Consider the following 16,558-nt stretch of genomic DNA (forward strand, 5'->3'; position numbering starts at 1 on the left):
GTTAAGATGGTGATCAGTGCTACCTTTAGATGTGATCACTGAAGAGGGCCACCGTCCTTTCCAAGTGTGTGCATACCTCTTTCTTGTTAACAGGAATTCCACGTGGATATTGATTGGGAATAAACGGTTGGGTGAGTAGGTGTTCTGTCTGTCAAACCATTTAGTGTTCAATTGCATGTTGGGGAAAATAGCAAAGGCAGCTGGAAAATGAAACAGGAGTGCAGGGGCGTGTGAGTGAAGAGGCAACTGCTCTAGTGGTGAGATCTGAGCAGAGGAAGATAAGTTGGGGAGAGGGGAACAATTAAGAGTTGATGGTAAAAGAAAGAATCTATAAAAGGCTTACTGGTTTTAGACTTAAAATACTTTCTCCTGTCCAGTCCGTATCATAGAATCCCTAGGTTAGAAAAGATTTTGAGATCAAGTCCAACCAGTATAAGTCATCACATTGCACGGAAGCAGTTGTTGAACAGAGGTGACTAGCAAAAACAGCCAGGGAAAGAGATTGAATTCTGCAATTTTTCAGGTGCCCTGGAAAAGGAACACCTTTTGGTGGTCTTACTGAAGACAGTCTTCTTCCCTCCAGATTATGTTCTTGAGACAGCTGTTGTCTTTTTCAAAATAAGAGGAGCTGAAGATGTAAATGGTCTTGTTAAAGAAGCACGCTTAGTGCTGATTCTATGAGATCTCCTCTAGGGAGGCTTGAACAGATAATGCTTTATAGCAGCCCAGCCTGGCTTAGCACAATAGCAATTCTACTCCAGAGCTTGAGTATTCTGTTCCCTGAATTTTGACACCTTGCTCTGGAGTTTCCTGAAGCCATCGTTCTGACTCGGCATGATGTATTGATGACAGGGTGCCTAGACTTGTTAAGAAGAGCCATTTTCTTTGCTAACTTGACCATTGCTTTTCCACATAGGAGCTATTCCTTCTTAGAGGCTGCACAGTCTTAGCCCGGAGGCTCTCCCTGTTCTGGCGGCCTTGCTGACAAGCCAGATAAGCCCTTTCAACAGAGCACAAGTGTGTGTCATGTTGGAACAGAGTAACCAGCCAGCCTATCTGTGTCTCTAGAGTGTTAACAGCGGTTTGACTGGCCAGTCAAAAATGTGTTTCTCCAACTGCTGCCTTCAAGGGGCAAGACTTGTAGCAACTTTGGCTGCAAGTTCCGTGAGACTTAACACGTCTGCTCTCCAGACTAAACTTTCAAGTGTGGTGTCCTTTTTCCACCTGCCTAAGCATCAGAGACACAGAGCTCTTCTGTAGTTAATTCCACCTGTTTTCATTGTGCTCCCGTCAAAGGTGGGAAAAGCCCCTCTGTCACATCATGACTTTCAGGCAGAAGCAGTGCGTGCTATCAAGAAGTCTGCTTGTGATTACAGTTTGGATTAATGTCCCAGCATCATGGGCAGAGTCATTACATTTGGTTTGCACTTAAATTGCTTCTCTGCTTGTGTATTTTCCCCTCCTCACTCCTGTGGAGAGAGAGAAGCAAAACAAAGCCACCCACAAAACACATGTGCTCACTAGGCTGTGGTGGATCTTCCTTACTTTGATCATTTATTACACAAAGAGAAACTAAAATCAGCATCAGGATTTAAGGATAAAAGTGTCTATAGGCCCTGTGATCCTGGACTCTATTGGCTTTCGAATGAAAACGCTGCCTTCTTTGATTAGAAGCACAAAACTTGTCTTCGATGAAAATGAGAAGAGGCTGCCGTCTCTGCTTAGGAGTGAGACAGAGTAGTTGCTCCAGCCTCTGCTGTGGGCTAGTTAAATTGACACCTGAGATGGATCTGATTCTTAGTTCTCTGTTCTTCCTCATCACAAACTTGAACCATCTTTGAGGCCAGTAATAAGGGTGTGGGGTCTGGGCAGCAGCCCTGACATGGAGTGGCTCGCTGTGCTGGGTGCTGTGCAAGTGTGGGGCTGTGGAGAGCAGGAACTGATCAGAGCAGCAAACCAGTGGGGGTGAAGCTGGGCTCTTTCTTGGCTTCAAGGACTGGCTTATGTATTTAATTTGTGATTGAAACTTGAGTTTAGTTTAGGCTGTCTGCAGCCTTTGAGGTAAGTATGCAAGAGGAAGAGTCAACATGAGAGCAAGAGAATGGCAAACCAAAGACAGGAGATGAAGAACATAAAAACACTGACCCAATTGTCATCTGCCAACAACTGACCCCTTTCAAATGCTGATGCTCAAAGATGCTCTGTTGAGCAGTATGACCCTGTTCACGCAGCCCGTGCAGAGCCATGTGTTTTCCTGCATTCTTGCATGAAAACTGCCACCTACCTTGTATGACACTAACCCTGTAGGAGAGTTTTTCTCCTTAGCAGAGTTTAGCACTCAACAGGGCCAGGCCTCTCCTCTCCTTTGCAGACTTCCTCATTGCTTGCTTCAGACTGTGAGGTCAGGGAAAATGAGAAGATTGAGAGGGGCAAGAGCAGTGGTTTGGACTGAGAGCTGGAGGAGAAGGGGTGGAAGACAAGCACAGTTCACCAATAGGCTATTTCAAACCTGGCATTGATTATGCTCAGTGACTTGGAGGTTGTCTTCCCAGCCGAACTGCGTTCATTACAAGTTGAGCAGCCCCTGCTAAAGACCCCTGGCCCAGAAACTAGCAAGTGCATGATCCCACTGAGGGATGCACACAGCGACTCTGAAGATGGTCGTGAAGATGATGTGAAGTAGGGCTGCACGCAGGGAGGTAAGGTTGTGCTCTAGTATTGACTTCATAAAAATCCAGGAAAGCTGCTTACAGAGAGGCCATGACAGACAGTGAAAGATGCCTTGCACAGCCTTTTTAATGGCTCTGTGCCCTTTGTGAATCCATCATTTAGAAGGCCTCTGTGGAGCACAACCTTTTATGAAACATCTGGTGTAACCAGAAGAGAGCAGAAACTTTGCTTGTCTTGAACCACCTTTTTGCTGATGGGGGGACTGTGCCTGTAACAGACTGTCTTGTCTGCAGGAATCTTAATTTGCTTTCATGTCATAACAGGTTGTGTAATTTGCTAAGGAGATAAGACAGCTTCTGTTTTAAAGATGACTAACTTCTAATTCTGCCTGTCCCGCAGATTTTACTCAACTAGTGCAACTGAATGCCGAAGGTTTACATGTTGCGTATTGCAAAAAATATCCATAATCATATGGTGGCAAGTAAAAAATGTGTAGTGAGAGTAAATGCAGATTGAAGTAAGGGAGAGAGCTTTTAAAACTTACATCACTTACCTCAGTGGGTCTAACATGTAGCATAAGGCCCTCTAACAAGTCAGAAAGTTGGCTTAAACTTTGCTAATGCAGAAATACCCTAAGAATATGTATCTTACTGGATATGGCACTTTTTTGAAATAAGGATTTCCTTCATGCGGTTCATACTGAACCCAACAAAAGCCCTTAATGGAAGTTCATCAAATCCAGACCCTTGGTGATATCCAGCTGCTCTGAAAGCTGGCTTCTAAACAGTATGCTTGATCTTTGCCTAACTCTTACCCATGTGGCTGCCTCCTTGAAAGAGCTATGAAAATGTGCCAGGTAGGAGGATAACGTCTGCTTATATTGAGGTACCTGAGGCTCAAAGATGCTCCTCAGGCTATGCCTGGGCTACACTATGGTCAATGGTTGCATTGCATCCATGTGAAAGGCAGAAGAGCTTGGTCCTGTGGATAGCCACAGAATAGCCCTTAACAGACAGTGGAAACATAACCCTTGAGTCACACTGGTCTCACGTGAACAGTCCTGTTGACTATAGTAGAACTATTTGTGTGAGTAATAGTTTCCTTGTGGGAACAGAGAGTTCATAACCCAGCCCTTTGTAATGTCACTGGCTTGACTTGCAGGTGGCTGCTGCTCCCAAGTCCACAGGGATGAATGAGCAAATGCTATCTCCTAGACTGACTCTTTTTTTCTGACTCCAAATGTCCCTGGCCTGGAACAAAAATGCCGTCACTTCACCATGAAGGGTTGCATGTTTTTCTTCTCTCATTTAAGAAAATTGGATAAAAGGGGAAAATGAGAAGGCTTTATTTTGCCCCTTATCTGTCCTAGCCTGTATGTAACCAGAAATAGTTTGATTCATGCTTGTCCATCCTAAACCACTAACACAACGCAAGAATGTAATCTGATGAATGATAGCCTCCTGAGATATACTAGTTTTGAAGCTGATGTTCAGCAGATATGGAAGTGTCTTTAGACTCTCTGCCATGGCTTGATACAGCTGGATGAGCCCCACCAGCCTGTGCTTGGTTTACACTTACGTAAGATGCTTTTAAACGAACACCATGTAAAATGGCCATAGAGTTTGTTTGCTGTGTTTTGGAAAGGCTATTTTCTGAAGGACTACTATGAACAGGGAAGATGTTCACATGGACTCAGGCAGAGCATGTAAACCTTTAAGGAAAAGGTAGAGCTCTTTTCTGTTAGTGTTTCTTGTTTGGTGGGGTTGTTGGCTATTGGGTTTTGGTTTGGTTTTGGTGTTTGGCTTTTTTTTTCTGGTTTGTTTTTGGTGTTTTGTGGGTTTCTTTTTTTCTTTGTGGCTGACCCTAAAATGCAGTGGCTGCTTGATCTGCCACCGCTCTGCTCTTGTGTGTGCAGCCAGCACCTGAACAAACAGAGCTGTATCTGCAGCAGCCTGGGAATCAGCCAGGATTCCTCAGGGAAAAAGTGATTCAGAGCATCTAAGAAAAGTGGGGGCTGCTTCCATACATCCTTGCTTCTTGCCCAGACAGTAAGCTATGCAGCCATACTCTGAGAGGGCAGTGGGGCTGTTCCCATAAGCAAATACAGTACATGTTGGGATGGCAAATAACATACATTCTTGTAATAGTACAAAATCTTGAGCCTTGTGGATTATCCTGGCAAGGCTGACATAATAGTGTGAAGTGTCAGACAATGAGACGGGCTTTCCCAGAGCAATTGGAAAGGATGAGTGCTTATACACTTTGGGACACTGATTTCTAGCATGTCACCTGCATGTTTGCATCATTTCTTGTTGCAGAGGCAGCTTCAGTACTCCAAAGCAGATCTTTTACAAGTACAGCAGATGCCTCTTTCAGAAATAAAAGTCTTTTTGGAAGCAAAAATCTTTTTATGAGTAACATGTTAAAATCATGCCAGCAGTTGTGCATTGATAAACTGGACTGACTTTGAGTCAAAGCTGATGTTTAGTTCCTAATGCTGTTCTTCTCTCATTCTTCCCTTAGGTTAATAGGAAGTGCTTGGGATAGAGCTTCAGTTATTGATTACATTAATGTGACCAGAACGCACACAAACATTTATGTTGCCGCTGTTGTAAACAGAAACACATCTTCCACATTAGTAGTACCCCTTCCTCCTTGTCAGGAAAAGCGCAGGAGCCCATGTTTTGAATCTTCTCCAGTGTTTCCAGGAGGATCAGTATCTCCATCTCCTCTGCACTGGGGAGAAGGGCAGGTAGTTCCAGGCATCAGTTAGTCGCAGTGATCCATCTCACCTTAAGGTGCCTTTGATCTCATTCACTTTGCGTGGCCTGTCTCTGACACCAAACCTTGCGTGTCCTTCAGCAGCAAACCCCATAACTTCTGGCTCTAACATTTGGTTTCTTCAATATGTACCCATACGGAAACATTAGCCAAACCCTGACTTCTTTAATCTCTGTCTTTCTAGTCTTGTGATCTCCCCGTATGTTAATTTTAAAAATGTGATTGCATATTAATAGAACCCAACCCGAGGTGCAGAGCCTCTCTTTTGAAGCTCGATTATATTTTTGATGCCTATAACAGGTGTTGAGTTAATAGGTTTTCTGTATTACAGCTTGCCTTTTTTTTAGGTGAGCCTGGCCGGCCCTGTAAGCTGACACGACATGAAGGCCAAGCGTGTGACTTCTCCCTGCCTTTAGACTCGCTTCGCTCCAAACATTTGCACTGCAGACTCCCAGCAGCCTTAATTCAAGCTTTGTCCAAACCAGGAGGTTTGGTGCTGATTACATTTAAATCTGCCGAACCAAAGCCCCTCATACGTTCCCATCTGAGGGTCTACTCGCTTTGATTTTCCGCTGTCAGGTTTCTAACGGGCAGCTGCTGAGGGGAAGTGAATGTGGCTCAAACAACAAAGGCGTGTGTTTGCGCTGCTCTCTGCATCGATTTCACACAAGTAGTTTTGAAGCCACGGTCTAAATTAAACTGATTAGTGTTCTCTAAAGGACAGACATGCTGCAAAGAGGAAGGTGAATTTTTCTCCTGTTAGGTCTAGTGGAAAATGTTTCACACCCTGTTTATCAAATAAATATTCACAAGGACTTGTCGAACGAGGAAACCCATGGGGACTAAAGTGTAGCTTTACCTCTAAAAGACAAGCTGAGGTTCCTGGAAATGCTGCAAGCTTTTGACTTTGTGCCGCCTGTTGTTTTCCTGCGGCCCCCTTCAGCTCCCTCCTGACTTAGAGCAAACCCAAACACACTTTGGCTTCATAGGAACATTTTGCTTGTTTTTCTGTCTCGCAGCAGCCCGGAGGAGCGCAGAGAGTGCATTTGCTCTCTGCCGTGGTCCTGATGGGCTTGGTTCAGCAAAGAGCTGACTGAGGTTAATCCAAATCTCCTGTAAGCCTGAGGGGTCTATTCAAAAGTGGTGCAAAGTGCAAGGGCTAGGAGCCTGCAGAGCCTTGGGGTGTTGATGGGGGGTGCAGGCAGGTTAAGCGGCAGTGGCTGGAGGGGTGGCTTCCCTTGGCTCTCCTCCTTTTGTTTGCAGCTGTAGCGAGTGCTGACCTGAGGGTGAAGCAGTTCCTGAACAAGTGCCATATGTATGATGCTCACGGTCTGACAGTAATCCATTGCTAGCTTGGAGTTACTTCAGTTTGGCACGAAGATGCTGCAGTTCAAGATCTGCGTTAGCTGCGAATGGGGTGTCTTCAGTAATGAGGTTGAATACGAGCTGAGAAGATCAACTATTTTAGCCAGAACGTCCTGTATTTGTGAGCAAACCCAAATGGATTTGGATGAGCTCCTTAGTACCTATGATTTCTTTTTCACTTGTCTGCTTTCACTCCGAATTTTTAGTCTCCAGTGAAGACAGTCCCACATCATCCTAGTCTGGTAGTACATTCCCAAACTCACTGGTAAACCCAGAGATAGAGAGGGATTAAGGAGTTTGCCCAAGGCAGATGTGTCATTGCCAAAACTGGGAATAGAAATGAAGAGATTTGTCTCCCGTTTCAGGGTCTAATTGCTCGATCTCCCATTGAAGCCCTGTCATTGTATATTCTTGAGGTATCGCTGGCTGAATTGAGACAGGGAAAGCTGTTTCTAGGCTGTGATACCTAAGGAGTGGGGAGAGGAAAAGACACCTGGAGGCACATTGGTTGTGGAAGCACCAATAATTTGTGCTTCAAAGTCTGGTTTCAGCAGTTGGTACTAAAATCTGATACATCACCTTTGAAGCCAGAGAAATATAAACTAAGGAGCTAGTTGGGAAAAATCCAGCCGTTTTCCAGTCACTGCTTAAGTCAGTCACAGGCAAAGTCATAACGTCGCTGGGTTTTTTTTTTTTTGCTGTAAAACACCTTTGTGATGAGGCTGGGAACAAAGGCTGAAAGAATCCAAATGTTAACAGGAAGAGTTAAATCACATTTCAGCTCTTCCTGAAAGAATGAAAAATAAAATGTAATCAAGCTAGTAAAAGGTTTGGATGGTGTTGCGTTCATCTCACATGCTGTGTATAGGAAAAATCAGCAGGGCTGGTTTTGTTTGAAGTGCAGTCCTTTGCAGCAAACTGTCTGACATTCCCCAGCTGGGACTGGACAGGGATAGTGTTTGGAGCTGAGAGTTACATTTGGAGTCAGCCCATGTTTGAAGGAGAGGGAGAGAAAGGAGCCTGTTTTTTTTTTCCTGTGAAATAGTGCATCCATCTAATCTGCCAGCTGTAGTGCATGAAAAGCAAGAGACAAACAGAAGTCACCTGGGAACATGGCTCAAACAAAATTGTACTTCCCTGTCCTTTTCTTCCTAAAGTCTGTCCTCTGGATTGTCTGGGAGATCGGGCAGGCAGACAGATTGGATATATGTTGAACAACTAAAGCACAGAAATATTCGTACTCCAAAAAAATAACATTGGCTTCTGAAGAGCACTTCACGTCCAAACTCACTCTGTGCTCTCGTTCCCTTGCAGACTTAGCTGCTCTGCGCAGGAATCGTCAGGTAATTTATAGATTCTTCAGGTTCATTTGTAGAAGCCTTCATTTCCTGTTAATTTACAGCCAGATTCGTGGCAGCCATCACAGCCTAGATGAGATCAGAGTTGAACTCTCAGCTCCAGCTTCAGTGGAGCCACAGAAAACATGCTTGGGGTTTTCTTTCACTTATGTCTGCGTTGAGGTTCTTTGCCGAATCAGTCACACACACGTTTTAATGGACTCTCATTTTGAGAAGGAAAAAAGATTGAAATTTTTGAACTTGCCGATTCTAATATTCAGGTACTTGCAAAAGAAACTAGTCCTTGGGGAAAAGAAATTCCCCTCACCCGCGTGTTCAGTTTGTGGAGGCCACAAAATTCTGGGTATAGTGACTTTTCCTGTATTTTAGTCGCACTGTTAGCATAATTTCGCTGGACCTCTGTTCCACTATGTGCCGTGGATGTGAAAATTCAGCCTTTATTCCTGGCTGTAAATGAATATTGCTCACTTGGATTGTAGCCAGATCATTGCCTTTTATACAGTTTGTGGTTGCAGAGAGCTGTGTGCCTGCAACCCATGGAGTAACCAGTTAGGGAACATAGGTTAATGACTTTCCTTTAATTTTCCTGATGCCTCTTTGCAACACGTTAGCAGCACATTGCTAGAGTGGTGTAAAATTTGTCCTTAATGATTTGTGAGCCTGCACTGAATTAATTAAGTACCATTTAAACTCTTTAGACAAAGCAGCATTTCTGCAAATGTTTCCCCAGTGTAAGTGAGGATCATGTGTTGGCTGTTTAAAGGGTGAGTCTTCAGAAAGCAAATATTTCTGGGGATGCAGTTTTTACCCTCTTCCTGTTACAGACACCAACAAATGTGGTGGTGGAACAATCTGGTTTTAATCGCAGGGCAGGCAAAGAAGCAGATCGCGGTGTGGGAAGCAGGTCCCTTGCCACGTGCTATTTGTATTTTCTTTTGAGAGGAGAGGTTTTCTTTGAAAGGGGCTTGTCTGAACCCTTGGAAGAGCCTGAAGCGGAGTTGAGGCTGGGGAAGATGGGTTCTCAGGCACCCGGCTTCAGTGCCTGGAAGGCTGTGGTTGGGTCACCCGTCAGTTTTTTGATTCAAAGGGCTGATGCTTTGTCAGGAGAGCTGGGACATCTCGCTTTGCATTCAAGAGTGCTTTCACTGGCTGCTGTCTCCTCTTCTGGTTACTCAGTGGGTAGCCGTCCAGATTAAGGCACAGTACTTGTCTGAACCCTCTCTGCTATCTCTTATTATTCAGCAAGTTCTCAAGTGTCTGGTGAGCGTCTCTATTTGGAGTGCCTCACTCACAGCTGTGCCAGTAATATCAGTGACTGGTCTAAATTCACATCAGGCACGTGCTCTGTTTCTTGTGACTAATGCGCAATGTATTTTTTTAATTGGTTAGTGTTCTCTCTACTGATTCAGACCAGAAAGGAGTCAGGGGAAAGTACTTGGAGGTATTTTTAGTCAGAACTTTTCGAGTACGGATGAGGTCTGGGTGGCTGCGGAAACCCTGAGCATAGCTTGTAGTACCTTCTCTAAAGAACAAACATTAGATTGAATCCTTCAGGCTGGTACCGGTAAGGCAGCAAATGCAGTGATCGTTACAGGCTCTGATCCTGTGGTTGGTGCTTGAGCAGAGCACTGGCACTTGCGCAGTGGGACAAAGGCAGCAAGAGACAAGGAAATGTTGCAAGAACGTTCGCAAGACCTCTTGCAGTGAGTCTGTGCATTATGGGTCATTGTAACATAGTCCAAAGCTGGGAGTTTTCAGAAGAGCTCTTAGAAGTTAAGGAAGTTTTGTAATTTTTGCTGAGATATTTATCTCTCCGTTTCCTGCTCTGAAAATCTCATCTGCTATGTAAAATATTGGCAGTTGCTTAAACCATTGATCAGCACTCTGTGCCTGCTGGGTTAAAATTCAGCCCTACAATTCTTGCATGTAACAAATCCATTCTGGAAGTACAGGGTTGTAGGAGACAGAGCCCAGATTACCAGATGAAAAACTGAGGAATGGAGTCAGTAGTTCTGTAGAAGAGAAAAGTGTTGTACCGTACCAGAAAAAGTATCTGGAAGCTTGCAGATACCCGTGAGCTAGTCTGTAAGCCACAGGAAAAGCATGGGGATTAGGGAAGATATATCTGGTGTGGGCTTCTTCTCAGACAGCTGTTGAAGAAGCACTGCAAGGCTGAGTGTGTGAATTCAGGGGCCAGTCTGTGGGCCTGCTGCGGCCTCCGATGTTCTTTCTGGTTTTTGAAAAGAACTGAATTGTCTCCGTTTCTTCTCCTGACTCTTTCAGGCATCACAACAGGATCCGCAGCATCGAAGCAAGTCAACTGAAGCCCTACGTTACCCTGGAAACGTTGGACCTGAGTTTCAATGACATCACGGAAATCCGAAACGGCTGCTTTCCACAGGGACTTCACATAAAGGAGCTGTGAGTTTTTCTTTTTGGGAACAGCTTTTGTTGAGTTACCACAGCAGAGAAAAAGGCCTCAAACCTTCTTTAAAAGAAGGAGAAGGAATGAACTTAAAGTATGGGGTTACTCCTCAGTTTTTTTAAGTGCAAAAGAGAATTAGAAGGCAGCACGTTGTCCCTACTGTCAGGTTATTTTTTGAACTCTGTCGTTTTTTGTTTCTGTTGTATCTGTAAAGAACACAGATTAATTGTGTTGCCTGGGAGTGTTGTAACAGACAAGAGGTATCCTGCATCTTTCAGGTGCAGGTGTCTCCAAACCTAGGAATCAGAAGAACTGTCAGCAGGAGACCTGTGTCTGTTCCCAGTGGGAATCTGGAAGAAGGGGGGGGGGGGGGGATGACTATTTCATCATTCATCATTGGTTATTTGAAGAAAACTAGAGTTAAGCAGAGTAACACCCTCTGTTTGCCTATTCAGGGACACGTGAAATAATCTGTGTTTTAGCTACCTTTGAAGAGGTGCAAACAGATAATCTGCTTGCATTAAAGTTTGCACCGAAGTTTCTGCCTCTGGTTGTGAGAAGATATGAGAGTAGTGTTTTGACTGATATTTGCCTGTTGTTCTGTAAAAACAGCCTCTGTGGATCCGAGTAAGAAAGAGTCCTGGGGCAGATGCTGATGAGAAAATGGGGAATGAATGGTCATCCTGCACTGGAATATTCTCCAGTTTCTGTATTGCCTTGTTGACGTAGGAGGGTAGCAAAAGCTCTTGGGAAGTGTGCAGTGCTTCTTCATGTTAGTCACATGGCTCTGGGAAAGGTGTTGTGCCCTTTGTGCAGCCTGAAATCCAATTGATTTGAAGCCACCTCTGTAATTTCACCAGCCTGTCTGGAGACCAACCAAATGCTAAAAGGAGATTTCTGACAGAACTGTTCATTTCTCTGCTGTGATTTATTGCAGGTACCTGGGGAACAACAGGATCAGCACCCTGGAGCCTGGTGCTTTTGATAGTCTGTCACGGTCCCTGCTAACACTTCGTCTGAGTAAAAACAGGATCACTCAGCTTCCTGTCAAGGCGTTCAGGCTACCCAGGCTAACGCAACTGTGAGTAGAAATGTGCACTTTAATTAAACTCAGCCACACTTTATGGAGACAAAATGTCCCCGAGGATATACACACCAAATGTCACTATTCCTCACCTGCTATCTATAAAACTTTGAATATGCTGTGTAGTAGTCCTCTGCCAGCACCTAGTAAAACATGTTGAGAGAGGGTCCTTTTTGTCTTGTAACTATTGGCTTTTCAGGTCTTCTGATCAGGTGGGAAGGGAGGGATGCTGCAACAGACATCCGCATCTTGTACACTTGACAACGTAAGACAAATCCATTTGCTTGAACAGTGCTGGTGTCTGTGGCACAAGAGAGGTTTGGAGGAAGTTTCTATTGCGAGTGACAGAGCTCAGCTACCATGTTAGTTTTTCAAGACCACACAGGTATCTTTATGTGGCAATAAAAAAGCAATGACGGAAGGTTGTTAAACTGTGCGGTGATATTTGGACAGAGAAAATAGCACTCTAGATGAGTTAACACACACGTCGTTGTACAGCCTGCTATCTGTATGGCAGGAGCTGCATGAGGATGCAGAGACATCTGCAGCTATAACTATGCTTTATGTGTAAAATAGTAGCACTCATTCGTTTAGCTTTTCCTTTCTGTTGGAGAAATGGGCCTAGCCTGAGGCTCATTTGGAGCCTTTCCATCAAATTTGATATGCAAAAGGTCAACCTCTGTCTGTTAACATAAAGTCCACAAAAGCTGTTGGAACTCACACCTCTAAATGGAAACCTCTTGATTGAGAGACAGATCCTTAAGCCAAGATGTGTCTAAGGAATGGATATGCATTTGTGCTTGCATACATGTAGGATTTATAGCAAATTTGGGATTGAACAGTATACACACATCTTAGAAGTCTGTAACTTCTCAGCTGAAAGTTACTGTCCATTGACTGAGAGCTTGTAATCCACTGTGTTTGTCTGCATCATGCACAAAACTGTAACAAAAAGGAGGGTCACTCAAATCTGTTTAGGAGCGTGGTTTTCACTGAAAGTTGGAGTGATCGGTACTCCTCACAGCTGGTTGTTTAACCCTGTAGGTAAACATGAATTAATTGTAAGTTATGCAGACTTGATGTGTTGTAGAATTTGTGTACAGTTCTTTTTCTGGAAAGTCGTAGTTCACTAATAGCCTAGGAAGTGCAGTAAGGCAAGAGTCTTTAGGCCTGCAAACTTTTTAATGGCTTGCTTGACTTTAATTACACTCAGCTTGAGTGCAAGTTCAACGTTATTTTTTTAGGCAGTTAAAAAGTAAGATTAAAGTTTCTACAGCTTCCACATCATTTCCAATGCAAGTATTGATGTTGCAACCTCCACCGTTTTCTTCAATGCAAACTTTGAGTGGGGAACTAGCCTTAGATTAGTCTTAAATGTACAAAAAGGTAACGGTTTTAAAAGCTCTGTCTTCAGCTTTAGTGTATTGCCTGGATGCAGTTTTCCACTGACTTTAAGGAACTAGGATTTCACCTGGTATAACTGGGTCTAGTAATCCATAAGACTGTTTGATATGGCTTGGTAAAGTGTGCTGTGATGATGTTCATATTGCTGTGCAGAAAAAAAGTATTCCTAGAATGTAGAAGTCTCTCCCTATTCAGGGGAAAAAAAGGAAAAAGAAATTTAATGAACCAAGTTGGAGGTTTTTGTATGCACAAAATATAGAGTGCCTTGTTATTGGAAACAATTTGTTTCACTCTTTATTAGTTTCTTATAATAGAAAAATATGAAATTTGTCAGGGGAGCTGAAAGCTTTCCTTTCAAACTTAACCATAAAATTTCCACTTGGGCTCAGAGTTCTCATGGCACCCGCTTGTTCCGGAGTGTGTTTTTACTGGACGATTACAAGTCCTGTAAAAACAACGGGTTGTAAGGGAAATAATGCTGATATTTATCTGTATTGGTTCAAATGGTGCCTCTGCTTGAGAGAGGATGAAGTGTGAAAATGTGATGAAAGGATAAATGGTTTAAAAGAAATGCAGAGAGAACAGATGAAGAGGAATTGCTGTACTATTGCTGTTATTTCTCTATAGTGAAAGTCTGTCCCAGGGTGAGTTTATTTAAACGATCACACCCAGCTGACTTCCCAGGCTAGCTCTGGGATTGAAAGTTTCCGGTGTGCCTCTGCTCTCTCCTGGGAACCGTTGACAAGAGGAGTTGTTGTCATTGCTGTCCCCATTGTATGCTGTACAGCTGATTTCGTGAGAAAGGACTGGGATTTAATAAACTTGCATGGCCTTGGTGATTCTAGGGAGCTGAACCGGAATCGCATCCGCCTGATTGAAGGCCTGACATTCCAGGGACTGGACAGCTTGGAAATCCTGAAACTCCAGCGCAACAACATTAGCAAATTGACTGATGGGGCTTTCTGGGGCCTAGCCAAGATGCAAGTTCTGTAAGTTGGGCAGAAGGGTTCTTTTCTCTTAAACAGCCTAGACTTCACCTGCTAGCATGTCCTTCTCTGTGTTTTAGCAAGGACTCCCATTGGAGACTTGTGGGCATCTGTGCCATTCTTTGTGCTTCTTTCTGTGCCCTGCAATGCAGAGAGCTCTGCCATTCTACAGCAGTTTAGTTCACCTACAATTTACTAAAGCTCATTGCTTTACCGGGTGTTCAGTAAAAAAGGCGTGTTTTTTGACCTGTGGCGGTGTTCCTTTGTAAGTTTGACTCTTTGAACGTTCAGTAAGATCTCAGTTGGTCTCTAAATATTATAACCTTATCTGGCTTCTGCAAATTTAACTGATACATGGAAACTGCGTGTTGCAGATCTGATTTTTCTGCCTCCTGAGATACCTAGAAACCAAGCTGGTCTGTCTCAGCAATGTGCTCTTTCCATACGAGAGAACAAATGGAATAGCCATTGCAGAGAAATGCTTGAAACTTCCAACATGACTGCCTTTCATGTCTGCAAGGTCACAAGTGATCAAGGCAGCATGTTTCTGGATGCTGCTGTCACACAACTGAGAGCCTGAAAATACAAACTTGAATGGGATGCTTTAAGCCCAGCTTCCTTGCAGTGGAGCGTACCTTTGCAGTCACAGATCATTCAGGACATCTCCTTTGTGTTGTCCTTGAATTTCTGTCTTTCGCTTGCAAATGCCCAGCCATGCCCATATCCGCATGGGTCAGTGGAAGGGTGTGTAGGAATGGCTAAAATCTCATTTCTTGACTTTGTGCTGCCTATCAGTCAATTCCTTCTGATTTCTCTCTGCAGCCACCTGGAGTACAACAGCCTGACAGAAGTGAACAGTGGCTCTCTCTATGGCCTTTCATCTCTGCACCAGCTTCACCTTAGTAACAACTCCATATCCCGCATCAACCCCGATGGCTGGAGCTTCTGTCAGAAGCTGCATGAGCTGTAAGTCGGTTTCTGTTGTAGTTGGTTGGGCAGGGTTTGATACTGATACAACATTGGCAGGAAAAGAGAGTAAAGATTTTTCCCAATTGCATGGCATTCAGCTCCTGCTACGTCAGTCGGTAGAAATACAGGAGCTGCAGCCTCCTAAGCGATGCCCTTGTTTTTCATGAAGTTGTGGCCTTCAGAGCACCTGATTAAAATACGTTTGCAGCAGAAACAAAGACTACAACCCACTAAAAGTACACAGTGCCAAAAGACCTAGAGAGTTTGTGGTCTGCGGTGTGCCAGCGCTTTTTAGCTGGCTAGTTACGAGATGTGCATGGCTTGCCATATAATGACTGTACAGCCTGAAGGAGGGTTTGCTTTATCCTCTGTATTTACAAAGAACAATCATGTCTTTAGCCAGCAGAGGTTTGGCCCTTCAGAGGCAGTTCTCCTCGTTTCTCCTGTTTACGTTTTACCCTTCCTGTAGGGCTCAGCTGTTGAAAAGTAAATGCATTGACTTTGCTCCCCTGAGATTTCCAGCTGTGAATACAGTCTCTTTGATAAATGAAAGAAAACCTTGCTGCCGAGGACAGCCCCACAAGGGTGACTTTTGGGTCTGTGGCACTGCTTAATGCCTTTCTGAAGAGACACACATGGATGCTTGCAGTATTTACAGAAGTAGCTGTCATCCCCTCGGTGGGACTGTGGAAAGATTCACTTTTTTCTTTGGATAACTTGACACATGTGGTTAGCGGAACTGTAATTCACTCTGCTTGGTGCTCGGAAATCTCCTGTTAAACATTGTTAGGGATTCTTCTATCCACCAAAAAGCAGGATGGTATAGCAGCTTCCTGCTTTCAGAGGCCTCGCTCTGGACTCAGACCAAAGATTGGTTATCTGCTTACTCAGTGGTGAGACCCTAGTTTTTGGGATGTGGATTCAGGGATAGGTGGCCATGACACACATCATTCCTTTAAGTTCAGAAGCTGTAGAATTAACATGTTATCCCAGCGACCAGATGCGATTTTCTTTTGAGCCCAAATTATTCAGTCATATGTGGATCGTTTTTTGGGGACTCAAGGAAATTTTTTTGGTTTTATTTTAGTTAAATACATATGTGATTGTTTATTTACTTAATTTTTCAAGTTGTTGTGAAACTGCCCATTCCTGAAGGACTCCTTTGCTTGGCACCGTGTTGTAGAGAGCTGCAGTTCCTTCACATGCAGGTCCTGAAGTGATGTTTTACCGGATAAAGGTAGTGTCAATGGAGAAGTTGTCAAGGCAGCAGATCAGGATTGTCACTGTGCTCCATCTGTGGTCTGCTTAAATCTGAAACATCAAGAAAAGGGAGTCTGCCTTCCTCGAGCAGTCACAGCGGGAGCCCTGAGATAGCTGAATTCAGATCTCTACGCTGTGTTAGTAGCACAGATCTGGGAGCTTTCTGCTCTCTAGGACTCAATGTCTGGTGCCTGTGTTCAAGCTTTATTTCAGCCTGGGTTCAGGTGGTCTGGGTAAGCCCTATCTACATCTTGCA

General features: G+C 44.1%; 1 protein-coding gene across 2 annotated transcripts in view; it reads left to right on the plus strand.

Annotated features, from left to right (window-relative positions):
• Positions 1 to 16,558, plus strand: part of LRIG1 (leucine rich repeats and immunoglobulin like domains 1) — a 90,693-nt gene that overhangs the window by 50,211 nt on the left and 23,924 nt on the right. For both annotated transcript variants that reach the window (XM_054076457.1, XM_054076459.1), the window contains exons 4-7: positions 10,458 to 10,595; positions 11,537 to 11,680; positions 13,933 to 14,076; positions 14,896 to 15,039. In XM_054076457.1, the coding sequence (XP_053932432.1) occupies positions 10,458 to 10,595; positions 11,537 to 11,680; positions 13,933 to 14,076; positions 14,896 to 15,039 (570 nt within the window). The remainder of the gene's footprint in view (positions 1 to 10,457; positions 10,596 to 11,536; positions 11,681 to 13,932; positions 14,077 to 14,895; positions 15,040 to 16,558) is intronic.

This window comes from Cuculus canorus, chromosome 11, assembly GCF_017976375.1.
Source record: "Cuculus canorus isolate bCucCan1 chromosome 11, bCucCan1.pri, whole genome shotgun sequence".
Taxonomy (NCBI): domain Eukaryota; kingdom Metazoa; phylum Chordata; class Aves; order Cuculiformes; family Cuculidae; genus Cuculus; species Cuculus canorus.